Source organism: Amblyomma americanum, chromosome 9, assembly GCF_052857255.1.
Source record: "Amblyomma americanum isolate KBUSLIRL-KWMA chromosome 9, ASM5285725v1, whole genome shotgun sequence".
NCBI lineage: Eukaryota > Metazoa > Arthropoda > Arachnida > Ixodida > Ixodidae > Amblyomma > Amblyomma americanum.
In genome coordinates, this window is record NC_135505.1 from 31,394,823 (window position 1) to 31,411,349 (window position 16,527).

General features: G+C 43.3%; 1 protein-coding gene across 1 annotated transcript; it reads left to right on the forward strand.

The window, feature by feature from the left end:
• The first annotated feature begins 624 nt into the window (after window positions 1-624).
• LOC144103275 (uncharacterized) lies at window positions 625-11,666 on the forward strand. Its single transcript, XM_077636039.1, has 3 exons — window positions 625-837; window positions 10,107-10,335; window positions 11,530-11,666. The coding sequence occupies exons 1-3, from the start codon at window positions 625-627 to the stop codon at window positions 11,664-11,666; spliced, it is 579 nt and encodes a 192-aa protein (XP_077492165.1).
• Window positions 11,667-16,527: the final 4,861 nt, after the last annotated feature.

The window sequence follows — 16,527 nt, forward strand, 5'->3', positions numbered from 1 at the left end:
TTAAGGAAAGAAAATGAACATTTGCAGGGTCAAGTAAGGAAATATCAAAGTAAGTTTCTTCTGTTAGATCAGTGATTTTCGGAAAGAACAATTGCAGTCAATAATACACCCATCAGACTTTTAACCTTGTGTTTGGTGCATGATAGCCTCAGTTGCTTATGCGCCTTTAAAACCAACACACAACAACAAAAACAAAGCGACCTGACTGCTTGGGCCACATGTTAAGTCTTAGCGCGGCACATAGCTGTAGTTGGCTATGGTGTCGCATTCTTTGCCAATGTAGTGTATAAATTCCTGCCCAAACCATGGTTTCGATGCTTACTGTTATCGCATAGAAAGTTTTACAAAAGTATATGAATATTTTTGCACTTTTTTCTGGCAGTAAACCGTAATGAGCAAATTGTATACGTACATTTGCCCTTGTGTTATTTCCTGCATTAACTGTGGTAAATAATTTATAAGGGAACCCTCTGCCAACTTTTTTTTCCTTTCTACTGCTTGCTATCAATGTTTGCTAAAGTGCGCGGTATCGTTTTGGCACTAAGGCTCGACGGCTACCTCAAAAGAGCTGAAAAGCGCGTCAAGGAACTGGAGCAAAAAAATTGCCCTCGGCAACTACCCACCATGGACGAAGCTGGGCCATCTGGAGAAGAATCAACAGATGCTTCAACACTACCACCTGATGATAACAGTGACGCACAGGCCGCTAAAAATCCTGGAGAAGGTGCTGTGGGACTAGTACACAATGAACAGCAGGCTCCTGGAGTCAGCGCAGCTGCGGCACCTTCTAACGTGACCATGTCATCAAAGCTGCGGCACACATGGAGCGACCCTGGAGTAAGTACTCGGTGCGCAATGTTTCTGCCTGAAGGTGCACTGCAGTGTCTTGTACTGGACATAGCTATACCACAAGGCTTTGGACTCTCTGCTCTTGTCTGGAGGTTATTTCTCTAGTATTCTTAAATTTTCAAGGCATATTTTTGATGCCTTTTTGCTCACATCTGGCACGCTTCATGTATCTTGTGGCTGTAACGAACACCTAGGCAAAAAATGTCTTGGCTTAAACAAGTGTGGAATACAGCTCTACTGAAAAAATATGCAATGCAGTATTTTCATACAGCTTGCCAGTAGGTAGTAAATTAAGATCTTTCACCTTTCTTGCTCTTTGAAAATGTTGCAGTTGAGAAAAACACTACTGTTAAGTGCACTTGTTTCATTGGGCTGACATCAGGCAAAAAAAAAATGCAGCACTGTCCTATAAGAAAAGAGAAAACCTCCTTACATATTGCGATATTTGAAGAAAAGGTTCCTTGTATAATGGAGTAGTATTTATAGTGAAACCAGTGATTCATTTTTAAACAGTTAAATGCAGACAGGGCAGGAGCTCAATGAAAGTGTGACATTACCAGCAGTGTCTGTTTGCCGCATTCGACCCGTCAGATAGCCATATTTTGAAATAGCCATATTTGAACCTGTGGGCTAGCCAGCCTATAGGTCCCAACTGTTTTTCATTGCATTTTCTTCCCACTGCATAATTCTGTCTGAACAATTTTCTTCACATGCCCTCCCTTTGTCTGTAGAGATACACTCAGTGCAACCCTTTGTAAGAAGTGACCAGAATGCAACAAAAGTAGTTCTTTGGGCAAGATGTGGTGTGGAAGAGCTCATCCTAAAATAGTCAAACACATTTGTTTCTTGCATTTTTAAGCTGTATTCTATTAACTGAGAAACATAGAAAGGAAATGAGACATTTTTACAGCTCCCCAAAAGCCATGAGTGTGAGCCATAATGTATAGGATAGTCAGTTAGAGATTCCGCCTGTCGGAAGAAGGGTTCATGCACTGTCTAGTATGTGGCACCATTCATCTTGTGCATTATTTACACTGTTAATAAGGTGTCATAATCATGTGGCAGTGAAGCAGAATCGACATTTGAGCTAGTTGGTATTGCATCTTGTAAAATTATAAAGCACACTCAGGACAAGAAGCCTGCTTCCATAGGACATGTGGCTACTGAAGATTCTGGTAAATTTGCACCATTTAACTTCAGCCGTTACCATTGTTTTTTTGCTACAGGACGACGCAACTCACAAGACAGTAGCAACCTTGCACATCATTAAATACTAATGCTCACATTAGCCACCCATTCATCATACATCACATCTGAAAAGGCTTTTTTTATAACAGCCACTCACAGAGCATGCCATTTGTTAGGATCATTGGGTAATTTTAATGCGAAAGCATTTCTTTGGTCATGGCTTGCGTGGACAGAGCCTGTCGTCAAATGTGTCATCAGAACTGTCCGCACACTGTCAATCACCAACTGCATGGATAATTAACTTAATAGTTCATTAAGGAAATATGTAAATAGTAGCAGTAATTAAGTTAATGAGATGTTTAAATGATTCGTTAATTATTGGAGCAAATTAAGTTGTAGACAGAGCATATCTGTGAGAACTGTTATCAGAGCATGTCAGCCTGAATAGCCAGATGATTGACCGAATTTGGTATGCAATCTAATTTGAGTATGGCCACATCAATAGTCATCTCCAAATTTGGATGGGCCATCCCCAAAATTTGGCCCCTTTCCTGGACACTCAAAGTTTGCCCTCGTGAGAATTGGACCAAAATTGATGTCTAACCTAATTCGATAATGGCCAATTCAATGGTGCCATCCAAACCTATGTGCGCCCACCCCGAAATTCGGTCTCTAAGGGACCTTCAAAATTTGACTTCATCTGAGTTTGACCGAAATTGATGTCTAACCTAATATAAGTGTGGCCACCTCAGTGGCAACTTGCAAATTTAAGACGAACTTTAGGTGGGCCAGCCCCAAATTTTGTCCTTTTACTCCAGAAATTTGACTTTTTTCAAATTTGACCAGTAGAAATGCACGTGGAACTCCTAACCGAACAGTGTATGGAACACGCAATGCGTTCACATTTTGGCAAGTAAGCAGATTTAAGTGTGCCCCTGTTTTTTTCAATATATTCAGGGTGCCTATCAAAATATCTTTTCAGATTCTTTAACTTTCCGTGTTTCTCTCTGACTACTGCACCAAAATGTAGCTGCCTCGCAAGCCTCCAGCGCCTTTGACATTACCCAGGAAGTGTCTGAGGCTGTACAGAATGAAGCAGAGGCATTTCGTAAACGACTCGACGACCTCGAAGACAGGTCACGACGCGATAATCTACTTTTTCACGGCCTCCCTGACACGCAAAACGAAACATGGGATGAATCTGAAAAGCTCGTGCGTGAAAAGCTTCTTTCTGAAATGGACCTTGAGCTACCCAGCGAGGCCATAGCACGCGCGCATCGGCTGGGTAAATTTTCGAATGACAAGTACCGTCCTGTCATAGTCAAGTTTACGAATTTTAAGATCCGAGAAGCCGTGTTTACTGACCGAAGCAAAATGAAAAATGCTGGGATAAAGGTTACGGAAGATTTCTGCTTGTCAGCTCGCAACGCGCGTAAAAAACTTTTTGACTTTGGGCAAGCAAGTGGAGAGAAGTACGCTATTCGTCAGAACAAATTGTTCATAAAGAATAAGTGTTACATCTACATTTCGGCATCAGATAGCATCTGTGAATATCATATCAATAACCAAGCATCCCCACGCAGCCCTGATAGTAGTGCCTTGCCTGCCTTTCTTTCTACCGCGTAGCTACCTGCTCGTGGTCATGAGCTTCCAAATGACATATGTGTTTTGTTCTCTAATATTCGTAGTGTTGTTAACAAGCGTGATGATCTGTGTACTATCATCGACACGTGCGATGCAGACATTCTGGTCCTCACCGAAATCTGGCTGAATTCAAAGATTTCTAATGATGAAATACTAAACTGCGAAAAGGATTTCATTACTTATCGATGTGACCGTGGAGACAGAATAGGAGGCGGTGTTCTGATAGCGGTCGCTGATCATCTGCATTCTTCACACGTGTCACTTGTTTCTTCACTAGAAATTGTATGCGCCTCTATACGCATTAATCATCGAGACGTATTCTTCTGCGCATGCTGTCGCCCTCCAAGTGCTCCATCGTCTTTCTGTAGTGAACTTCATGATGAGCTCAATCGCATTTTAGTTAGGTTTCCTTCTTCGCCAATCTTTTTACTTGGCGATTTCAACATGCCAAAAATAATTTGGTCTGGCGCGTTCCCTTCCACTCTGGATTCGTCACCTGACACGATTGGCTTCATAAATATGTGCACTGACTTCAATTTTTCTCAGCTCATTACTCAGCCAACCCGTATCACCACAACTAGCGCTAACATTCTTGATCTTGTTCTAACTACGCTTCCTGAGCTAGTTCATTCATTGGCATTTCTACCAGGCCTCAGTGACCACTCCTTCATCCAGTTTGACCTTAAAGATACTAGCACACGTGTGCGACCCAATCCCAAATATATCAGAGTTTATTCAAAGGCAAATTTTCCGTCGATTAACGCTGAACTCGAAATCTTCTTAGGAGAGTGCATGCCAAACTTTTATAACCGTACTGTGGAAACGAACTGGCGCCTTTTTAAAGAAAAAGTTCATTTTCTCGTCCAAAAACACATACCTTTACACGTCATATCAGGCAAGCAATGTTCCCCGTGGTTCACTGCCGCATTAAAACGCCTTTTAAGTAAAAAAAAAAAGGGTTTATCGTAGAGCGAAAACCACCGGTTGCCCTGATCACTGGGATGTGTATCTTGCCATAACATCAGAGTATCGAAAAGCCTTAAGAAACGCCAAGCAGGTTTTCTTCCAGAGTACGCTTCCGTTTTTGTTGATGGATAATGCCAAAAAATTTTGGAACATCATTTCTGGTCCCAAGCATAAAGCAATAGCTCTGAACGATAGAAGCGGCGCAGCCATTCCTTCATCAGAATGCCCTCAAGTGCTAAATGACGCCTTCTCAAATACTTTTTTACAGCAATCATCTGTTTCTCTGCCCTCTTTTCAGCCTGTGCAGAATCCATTAATGGACCCAATTGTGTTTGACAGTCTTGGTATAGAAAGTCTAATTAATAATCTCAAAATTTTTTCGTCTTCGGGAATCGACGACATAAATTCCAAATTTTTAAAGAATACAAGTGTTTATTCTTCCATTTACTTGTGTGCACTGTTTTCACAATCTTTGAATTCAGGAAAGCTACCCGGGGACTGGAAGGTGGGTAAGGTGGTACCAATATTCAAGTCTGGTGATGCTCATTGTGCTCTTGATTACAGACCCATATCAATAACGAGTGTCCTGTGTAAACTGTTTGAACATGTCATTTATTCTAATCTGGTTAAATTTCTAGAAAATCATTCGTTTTTTTCCCTCATCAGCATGGCTTTCGTCAATCATTTTCTTGTGAAACGCAACTCATTTCCTTCACCCATGATTTATTTGATGCATTAGACAAGGGATTTTTCATTGACTGTGTATTTTTAGATTTTCAGAAAGCATTGGATCTTGTTAATCACCAACTACTTTGTTTTAAGCTCGGCAAACTAAACATCGACCCAAACATTCTTTCATGGATCGAGAGTTTTTTGCGTAACAAAACTCAATTCATCCCTGCAAATAACGCTGATTCCTCACCATGCTCTGTTACCTCCGGCGTGCCTCAAGGTTCCGTGCTCGGGCCGCTATTGTTTTTAATATACATTAACGATCTACCAATTTCTATTAACTCCACAAATAGGCCTTTCGCAGATCATTGCGTTATTTATCGAGTAATCAAATCTGCTTCAGACTCATCCTTACTTCAAAGTGACCTAAATAAGGTATCTAGTTGGTGTAATATTTGGCTCATGAGACTGAATACTAACAAGTGTAAGGTCATGCGTATTTCACACCGGTCTGCTAATGAAATACTTATTCCCTACAATATTTCAGGTTCTCTCCTTGAGCAAGTTACCACATATAAATATTTAGGGGTTCATATAACTGCTAACCTTTCATGGCAGGCACATGTTGATTATATTGTTAACAATGCTAACCGCATGCTTGGCTACTTGCGTCGTAATTTTTCCAAGGCTGCATCTTCTTTAAAACTGCTACTCTATAAAACCTCAGTTAGATCGAAATTAGAATATGCGTGGTCTGTGTGGGACCCGGGACTTGAAACTCTTACTAATCAGTTAGAGTCGGTACAGAATCGTAGCGCCCGATTTATTTTGTCTAATTTTTCCCGCACTGCTAGTGTAACTACAATGAAAAATACTTTGAACCTTCCTAGCCTTTCCCTTCGTAGAAAACTCGCGCGAATACTAACTTTTCACAAGATTTACTACCACAATCATTAGCTAAAACGGGATCTTCTATTTGAACCATCGTTCATATCACCTCGCACGGATCATCGCCACAAGGTACGCATTCCATACTGCCGAAGCAATGCATATTTTAACTCGTTTATACCCAAGACGGCGAGCAATTGGAACCACCTGCCCACCTTGGTTGCCGACATTTCTGACACCTGTTTATTCAAAAATGCCGCGGAAAACTATGTGTTTGACTAGGCTGTTTTCTTACGTAATCTGATTTGTATTTTGTTCAAGCTTACGTTTTTTCATTCCTTGCTGTATTACATTACATTTTCCATTTACTTTTTGTTTTCATTTTGCTGCATTTGCTGCTTCAATCGATGACTTCAATAGTGATGGATCCGTATGAAGCACGACGTGGCTGGGTAAGTCATTCCAGTCTTTTGCGGTGCGTACAAAAAATGAGGACAGATGAGCAGATGTGCGGGCAGGTGGAGGATAGGTGGTCTTTTCATGGTTCGTGCGGCTTGAGGTGCGGTAGGCTGGGATGATAACAGACTCGTGCGGAACATGACAATAGAACTTGTGATACAGACATAATCTTGCAATGCGACGTCGGCTAGTTAAACTTGAGAGATGAGCATTGCGTTTTAGTTTTGGTGACACTTTCGTAATAAGAATAAGCAGAGAAGATGAACCTGGAGGCGTGGTTTTGAATTGCTTCTAGCGTATTAGAAATGTTATTTTGATTAGGGTCCCAGATAGCGCATGCGTACTCAAGTTTAGGCCATACAAATGTTAGATAGGCTAGTGTTTTCAATGACGGTGGTGCTAGACGTAACGTTTTCCGAAAATACCCGGACGCGATCAGCTTCCTTTGAAATTTGTGTGACATGGTATGACCACCTAAGATAATGCGTTAAATGTAGACCTAAGTATTTTTAAGTTGTTACAGCGGTGATTTCTGAGTTAGCAATAAAGTACTTTGAAGATGGGTCAGAGGGACACCTGTGGAAGGAAAGGAGAGAAGTTTTTCTCACGTTAAGCGACATTAGCCATTTATCACACCAAGATAATATGCAATCTATGTCAGATTGAAGGAGCTGGTGATGATTGTTAGTGAGTATAGGACTGTAAACAACGCAATCATCAGCGAACAAGCGTATGTTAGAGCGTATGTCAGTTGGTAGATCGTTTATATAAATGAGAAAAAGAAGTGGCCCGAGGACTGTGCCTTGGGGTACCCCAGAAATAACAGAAGAGCGGGAGGATGAACATTTATTAGCAAAAACAAACTGTTCCCGGTTGGTTAGAAAGTTACAAATCCAGGCAAGAACAAGGGAATTGAGATTAAGATGTGAGAGTTTCAAAAAAAGCTGCTTGTGTGAAACTTTGTCAAAGGCTTTTTCGAAGTCTAAAAAGAGGGTGTCCACTGTAATGTTGAGATCATGTTAAGCGCTTATGTCATTAATAAATAGAGCTAATTGTGCATCACAAGAAAGGTTCTTTATGAATCCATGCTGGTTTGCGTGAAAGAAATTGAGAGAAACTAGAAATTTCATGATGTGACAGAAGATTACGTGTTCCATTAGCTTTGATGGAACGCTAGTAATGGATATCGGACGGCAATTGTGACGAGAAGATGAAGGCCCTTTTTTTGGTACTGGAATGACTTTACCCACTTTCCAGTCATACGGTACAATGCCTGATGAAAGAGATTGCTGAAAGATATGAGAGAGCAGTGCAGTTGTGACATGTTTTGTGTTTTTTAGTGCCTTAACATTTATGTCATCAATACCTGCTGATGAGGTTAGTTTCAAAGAGTCAATTATTTTTTGACAATAACATGGGTTCGAATGATATATCGGGCATAACAGGGAAACCAAAGGGCGGAAAATCGGGTAGATCACCGTCTGGTTCACAAGTAAATACAGAACTAAAGGTTTGGTTAAGCACTTCGGCAACATCCTGTTCGGCAACTGCAGTGTTATCATCGTCGCGAAGTGTTGTGTTGCTATGGTTAGGATTAATGCATTTCCAAAACTGACAAGGGTTTGTGCGCTACATTCCAAGGAGCGTGGTGTTAAAAAATGTTTGCTTAGATTTAAAAACTGGGGCGTTATAAACCTTTTCGGCTTCGTAATATTTCCTTCACGTGCTAAGGTTAATATTTCTTCTGGCAGCCAAAAAAAGCCTTTTCTTCTTATTATTGAGGTGTTTTAAAGTATTATTAAACCAAGGGGTAGAGACGCGCTCACTCATAAATGGAAAAGATGTTATGCCAACTTTATCAGTATCGTGCTGTATGCGCGCAGTATCATTTTGATTCACAAGGAATATATAGACCCTTTGCACAAGTCAACTTCTCTGCATAGCAAAGGCACTTCACCTTGGCTGCCCTACCGTTTTTGAGGCAGAAAAGGTGCAGCACTGCGGACACATGTGGTCGTAATAACGGCACTTCCCTCCTTCACGTTTCACTGCCAGAATAGTAGGAAATTGCCAAGCTTCCAGTTTCGCACAAGAGGTGTGAAAGGAAGCCGATTTTCATGTGTATACACAATAGGAGGCTCAGAATAGTAGTTTGGAATGGTGCACCCAACTTCTGGGTCATGCAGCCATGGTGAAAGAGCTTTTGCTCCGTCACCAATCAAGGGAACTCTATCCAGTGATTGCACTGAGTAAAAATTATTTGTGTAATGACTTCTGTCTAGCCACAATAAAACACATTTATGCATGAGGTAATAGCCCCGCCGAGGCGGCTCAGCGGTTAGGGCGCTCGGGTACTGATCTGGAGTTCCCGGTTTTGAACCCGACCGTGGCGGCTGCGTTTTTATGGAGGAAAAACGCTAAGGCACCCGTGTGCTATGCAATGTCAGTGCACGTTAAAGATCCCCAGGTGGTCGAAATTATTCCGCACTACGGCACCTCTTTCTTCCTTTCTTCTTTCACTGCCTCCTTTATTCCTTCCCTTATAGTGCGGTTCAGGTGTCCGAAGATATACGAGACAGATACTGCGCCATTTCTTTTCCAAAAACCAATTATTATTATGCGTGAGGAAAATCAATTCAAAATATTCCTGTCACTGGATTCTGACATGCATCTGCACCGAAAACAACTAGTTGCGACAGCCTAGGTGCTTAGATCCAGGCTTGAAAATTTATGTCGACACTCGTTTTTATGAGAAATTGGGCACTCATGGCAACACCTATATTTTAATGCAAAACATGGCTCATGTGTGCACGGCATATATGTACAGAATAGTGGCTGTGTAGCTTATGTGAGGCATAAGTGTTATATCATTGGATAGCTTCTGTCAAGTGTAACTGCACTGAACTAACTCTAGGTCTTAATTAACATTAATTAGTTATCTGTGATTAAAAATTTAACGTTAAGCTACATCTTCAAATCATATATGATTGGATAGCTTATGTCGAATTTAATTGAACATGCCTAATTACAGGTCTTGGTTAACCATTAGTTAATTGTGATTAACAATTGAACTGTAGGCTACAGTGTCATATCTAACATTGAAAAACTCTCGATGAGTAGAATCCAAAATAAAATGCTGAACCTCGCAAAAACCATGCAAAACTTGGTTAAAAAAAGCAACAGAAAATGAAACAGTAGCACTTATTGGTTACGCATTCTCAGAATGTAAGAAGACTTAAGGGCCCCCAGTAGCTTTTGTTCTTTTTAACTTATTATAACTCAGTTTGCTGTAGAAGTGGTCTCCTTTTTATTAGAATGCAGTAGCCTGTTGATACAAACTATCTTTTCCTCAATGTCCTCTTAAGGAATTTTAATGGCACTGGTAGGTTAGATTTGAACATGAAACTTAACTTTATTTGGTGTGTGCTTTGTTTTTGCAGGTAATGGAGTTGGAGCCTGGATGTGGTGTTTTTGTGGCGACATTGTCCGTCAGAAACATTGAACAACTGTCGAAGACTGCGACAGCGACTGCCCGTTGCCTGCTGACAGCTGTGTTTATGGAGCAAGCTCTGCTGACTTGCTCAGGGAAAGGCAATCGTGCCAAGGGGACGCACAGGCCTAATGAGCAACGGCCGCCGTTGGAGCCAGCTGCGGTCAGAGCCATTTTGTGTGAGTTCCTGCATTTTGAATCTGTGACTGTTTCGTTTCTGCTGAAGTAGCTGCTCTCTTGTTTCTGCCTTAGTCTTTGGGTGCCCTTGCTCATTGTTGGAGGCGCACTACACAGTTTTTTTGTCATTTATTGCTGTTTACTGATGAGACAAATTAACTGATTGCACTGGCTGTATGAGCAAGGTGGATTATGAGTGCTAAGATATATGATATGCTGTAATTGTTCCTGTGATGCATTGTTTGTCATTTTGTGACAAACCAGCTGGCTGTTTCCCCAAATCCTGCCCAGCGTACACGCAAATCTGTATTGATTGGCACTGGTTTGCCCCATCAATATTTTTTCAAATTTGACAGAATGAGCAGGGTGTATAATGCCAAGTCAAAACAATCAATGCATGGTCATTTAAGGTAAAGGAATGGATTTGAAGGGAATGAAGCCAAGCTCAGCTTGGGTAGTATTAAGTTAGACAGGCAGATGATATTATGAAGTTTGTGGTGATAAGTGGCCTGCATCCAGCACTAGAATGTGTTAATTGGAAACTTGTCATATTAGGAACTTTTCAGAAGTATAATAAGGTTATATTAGGGCTTAAATTTTTGGAAAAGTACTGCGCGATGGTAGTGCACTTTAAAAACTCCACTGTGGTCGAAATTCCATATCAGAGGTGCTGTAGTGAAGGTCTTTGGATTGGTGGTGCAAAATCTCCCAAAGTTGCTTTGAGACGATAAACCTCATGCACATGTGTTACCATAAGTTTGAAAACTGAAACTGTGGCTGTCACGTCACTACTTGTGTTGCTCGTTGGCACTTCAGGAGAATAAAAATCACTTCCAATCATTAAGCAATGATTTGTTGAGCCCACACATACAGACTTCATTTCCATGGAAGATGTGCATGTTTTTAAATCAAACCACCCTGCCTCTATATCTGATATTATTATTGTGTTCTGTTGCTCTTTGCTCATTTGAAGAAAAATAAGTGCTCACAAACAGCTGAAATATACACTAATTTATTTTGCAGCAGTTACTTTCAAAGCGCACGTTCAAGTCATTTAGTTGTACAGAATCAGTTAAATTGATACATGTCTGCATGGAATAATTTGGCTGAAGTAGATATAAAGGAAGATACACTGAAAATGACAAGCACTTATAATTTCTCATGTGTTAATTAACTGTGGTTTTTATCTATTTCAGCCTACACCAAGACCACGGCCGCGAAGAAGGGGTGGGAATTCTCGGAGAAGATAATTTTGCAGTCTTTGGGAACGAAGCTGAGTGAAATGCGCAGTAAAAAGGCAAAGCAGCTATCTGTGCAAGAAACAGCTGCTTGAGCTATTCACTGCACATTTTGCTCAGATCTTCAGTTGAGCACGACGTGCGCGCCAATCACGGCGGCGCACGTGTCCCCGTCAGGAAGGGGGGGGGGGGTGGTTCGACGACTTCGGTATCTGTGCGCGTCGTCAAGATGAGACTGTACGCCTTCTTCTTGAGCATTTATCACGCCCAAAAATAGCTGGGCCCAGTCCTGCATTACGTGGTACAACCATACCCTCATAAATGTGCTTAGAAGCAAATTTTAAGACCGACTAACGCGACCAGCAGGAGAAGACGCGTGTGCTGGGTTGTACTCGTTCGTCGAAAAAAAAACAATTTTTCGTCCGAATTTACCATCCATATTATCTTAAGTGCATAGGCAATTGCTACGATTATAAGAACTTCAATAAGCTAGCTGCCTGGATAATCTTTTGTGGCACTACGGAGGGGGGAGTAAGAGCGCTCACCGTTAGTGTTCAGCTGCGTGCAGACGGCTCGCCGCTTGATCGATTGATTACGGTCACCATGGATCCCTGAGGGCAGCATAAACCCTTTTGTAAACTCCAAAAGCCAGCCTTTCGTGCGTAGCGAAAAAGCAGCTTGACACAGCTGCCTTTCATCTTATCGCGACTATCGTGCGTTACTTACCCCGTATCCACTTAGCCTTCTTGAACTACAGCCGCTTTCGTCTTCTTGTGACTATCGGGCATAGCTTACCCTGTATCATCCACTGTACTGCAGGCCTGGGTGCCTATATAGTCGGTCAATAAAAGTAGTACCGTTGCTTGTTTGTATTCATAGGCATATTGCATCTGCAGAAAAGTCAACACTGGGCAGAAATGTTGCCAAGATATATGTGCAACACAGAAGAGGTCATGGAGATCATATTAGGCACAGCAAATCGGACAGCATCCACATTTAAGCATGTAGGTATTGGGCCAGATATGCCATATCTGGGCAAGATCTCGTACTTTCAATCGTGAATTGGGCAGATATGGCATACCTGACCAGATATTCCATATGTGGTACTTCAAATCAGGAATTTGAGCAGATATGGCATACCTAACCAGATATGCCATATCTGGTACTTTAAATCAGGAATTGGGCAGATATGTTTTATCTGGCCCAGATATGCCATATCTGCCCAATTCCTGATATGCCAGATCTGTTTTTTTTATATAAGTCCAGATATGGCATTTCCGTAAGCGGAATCGCACTCAATGACAGCGTCAGTTCACGACTGAAGGAGCACTCTGTCACATACATTAAGGAGCCTAAATTAAATTTTAAAGAGAAAAACGTGTGAAGAAGACGCAAATTAACCGAAGAATAAAGAAGAGGAAGCATTCGGTGAGGTGGAGAGAGGATTGGTGGAGGAGCATTCGGTGTGGTGGAGAGATGATTGGTGGAGAAGAGAAAACGACGACGACAAGGCATACGTGGACTAACACCGAGGCTATAAAAGGGCGAGTGAGAGCGAGGCCCGGGGGGGAACAGCAGAGAAACGGAGGCTCCGGTGGGTGAGGGACACTGGCTGGAAGAGAGCGACGCCGGCTACTGCTCCGGTATGCTCGCGAACTACGACTCCGCATAGTGGACTCCCTGCCGTGCCTGAGCCCGTTCCGGGGAGTCAGTGGAGGACGCTACCACCTGCTACGGCCAGGGGTGTCTCCAGCGCTGTTGCCACCCATCGGGTGGTGCCCCCACGCCAACGACACCGGCTTCACCTCCACGGGCGCTTCCACTTGGAGCTTGTATGAAGCAGCCAGCGACGCCAGCACACGCGCGTCGAACACCGCCAGCTCAAGCACGGCGAACGCCGCCCACTGGATAAATACAACGCCACAGCCCCACCGAACCAACCGTGAGCACGAACGCCGACCGCTAATAGTAGAACACTAGTAGTAGACGCTAGTAGCAGTTTGCCCGGGTCGTGTGTATTTATAGTTTTTGTGCTTTGTGTTAGTTTTGTGTTCTAGTGTGTATGCCACGTAGGGTGTATTAAATGTGCGTTTGTGTGGGTACACCCGTCGCCTAGTCCATTCTTTCGGTCCGAGTGTTCTGCGGAGAGATCCGTGACACACTCAGAGCGCCGAACCTTGTCAGACCGAAGAGGGTGGCTCTAAGAAACCTATCTCAGTTCTGATTACGTCATGAGGTCACGTGGTTTTATGAACACTTCCTGTCCAAGTAATCTTTTCGCATTAAAATCAAGTTTCGTCAGCACTGGCTGCCATGCTCCTGTTGTCAGCGCCAGCGCGACAGTACAACGACATCTTCGTCTCGCGACTGTGTTCCTTAACAATATCGTAGTAGACCGACAAAATATTGAAAAGAGGGGCTCGTTAGCACATATATGCATGACAGAAGCGAACAGCCACAGAAACCAAGGGGCAGAGAGGATTTGTTTTTCGACTTGTGGTGATTGATAATTTTAGAGCAATGGTGTAAATATTTTATCGCTTCAAGATAATTGATAAGAAAGCAGAAGAAATAAAACCACATATTCCAAGTGCCACCTGAACCCACAACCTCCAGATTTCGCTTCCGGTGCTGTACCAACTGTTTACACTATTAATCTCGAATTATTCAATACCCCAAATTCAAAAAATAATCCCCTACGCTCCTCAGCTTCGCTGGCTTCTAGATTCTGCAATGAATATCGTAGTCTATGAAAGAGTGAAGTTCCTAAGTGATAATTATACTCCCTTCTTTTCGGCATTGACTGAGGAAGGATATTTGTACCGTAACAAAACCGACCTGTATTATTTATGGCTTTCCAAGTATCTTCAAAAAATCGGCCTAGATTTATGTTATATTTTTTATTTCAGTGACACATTTGACCTCGCTTCACAGACTCAACCAATTCATGAAGTCCATTTGATTCGCCCTTTTGGCTTTCATAACTGTGCGTCTGCATAACTTACTAACTGGACCAAATTTGTTTGTAGTAGCAGTCAATTCTGCACTCACCGCTCAGTAACTTCAGGAGTGCCATAGGATAGTGCGCTTGGAAGTTGTCTCTAATATACCTTAATAATATCAACGTAATTCCAGACCTGATCCAGGTTGCCCTTTACCGACGAATGAATAATGTTCGTGAGATAAACGTAACCCACCTTTTTTTACAGTAGTCTTCCGTCGCAGCCTAACTAAAGTGAACGCTGCCTTCACATCTCTGCAGTTTTTTTCGTAATTTGTGCTATAATCGGGGAGGCGCCGCTCCCTTTTTGCCACGGCGATGGAAGTGGAGGCTGCTGGGCCTCTATTGGTACCCGGTAGGTCGACAGCAGCCACCCAGAGGTAGCGCCTACACCGCCAGAGTGACTCGAGCAGCCAGGGCACTGTTGTGTACTCCGTGCCATAAGTGAAGACTCCTCGTCCACGGCCGACGATGGTTTCATACCGATTATTGGCAAGAAGGCCAAGCACAGACTCCGTAGACAAGCCGAATCGTCCTCATCGAGCACGTCAACGGTGTCGCCATCAAGAACGCCAACGATCACGGCGCGAAGTTCCTCGGCGCATACAGCCTTGTTTGTGCCGTTGAACCCAGCGGACAACTTGAACCTCCTGAACAGGCAAGCCATCTCTATCTGGAGAGCCTCGTACCGGGAGGCATTAAAGATTTCAGAATAAACCCGTTCAAGAACGTCATTGCAATTGATGTGGTTGAATGAAGTGCACTAGAAAGTTTAACCGCAATCACCAAACTCGGCAACATCAGTGTATGCCCCCTTATTCTCCAGGACAGCGGCACTATGGCTGGCGTAATCTACGTCGACATCGCCATAAGTGACGCAGATTTACCCATGTTGATCAAGCCGGCAACCAACGGCATTTCCATCATTCAAGTTCAGTGGTTAGGAAGATCTGCATGCATCAAGCTGACCTTCAAGGGTGACTGCATACCATCGTACGTGAAGGTTGGACACTTTCGTCATCCAGTTCGACCTTTTGTGCCTAAGCCCCTTCAATGCAGGAAGTGCATGAGGATCGGCCACGTGAGCAACGTCTGCATCAACTCCATTGTGTGCCCGTGATGCTCCGAATCACACAGCGGTGACGTTTGCCGCGCGACTACCTTGAAGTGCACCAACTGCCACGGCCCTCATGACTCTTCCTCGAAAGTCTGCCCCCGTCTAAAGACCGAGCGGGCGGTACTGAAGCAAATGCTGCGAGACCATTCTACGCACAAAGAAGCCGCCGCGACTTTTTTCGCACTGCCGAAGGTCGTCAAAGAAAGCAGTCACATTTGAGAATGCCCCAAACGAGACTGCACCTTGTCCGCCTCCACCAAATACCGTATCAAATCAAGGGAGTCCGGCACTTGGTGAGGCTGGACCTGCTGCCTCAGATGCAACTTGGCCACCACTGCCAAAGCCTTCTACGCCTACTGTGTCAGGGATGTTGGCGCACTCAGGGCAGTGTGCAGCGCCTACGACTGATCCAGCCAACAGGCACGAGCAAGGCCATGGCCAAGATATGCAAGTGATTGCAATGCAAACGTCACTAATGAATGCCATGCGTGCTCTGCTTTCCAGCCTACGCACACCAGCAGCAAAGAGCGCACTTCAAGTGCTGGACGCGCTACATCCAGTTCTTGCAGCTCTACAGTAGAAGGCATCATGGCTCCTTCGGACCGGTCTTTTCAAAAGAAAGTCAAGCAAGCTTTCATTTTCCAGTGGAATGCTCGTGGACTCCAGTCCCGGATTTCCTATTTACGGCACTACGTCTACGAGAATCACTTCCACATTCTTGTGATTTGTGAACCGAAGACCCTGGCAATTTGGGAATATCCGGTTATGAGACATTTGCATCACCCACGCGCAGCAGATCCAGCAAAGTCATCGTCTACATTCGACGTGAACTTACATA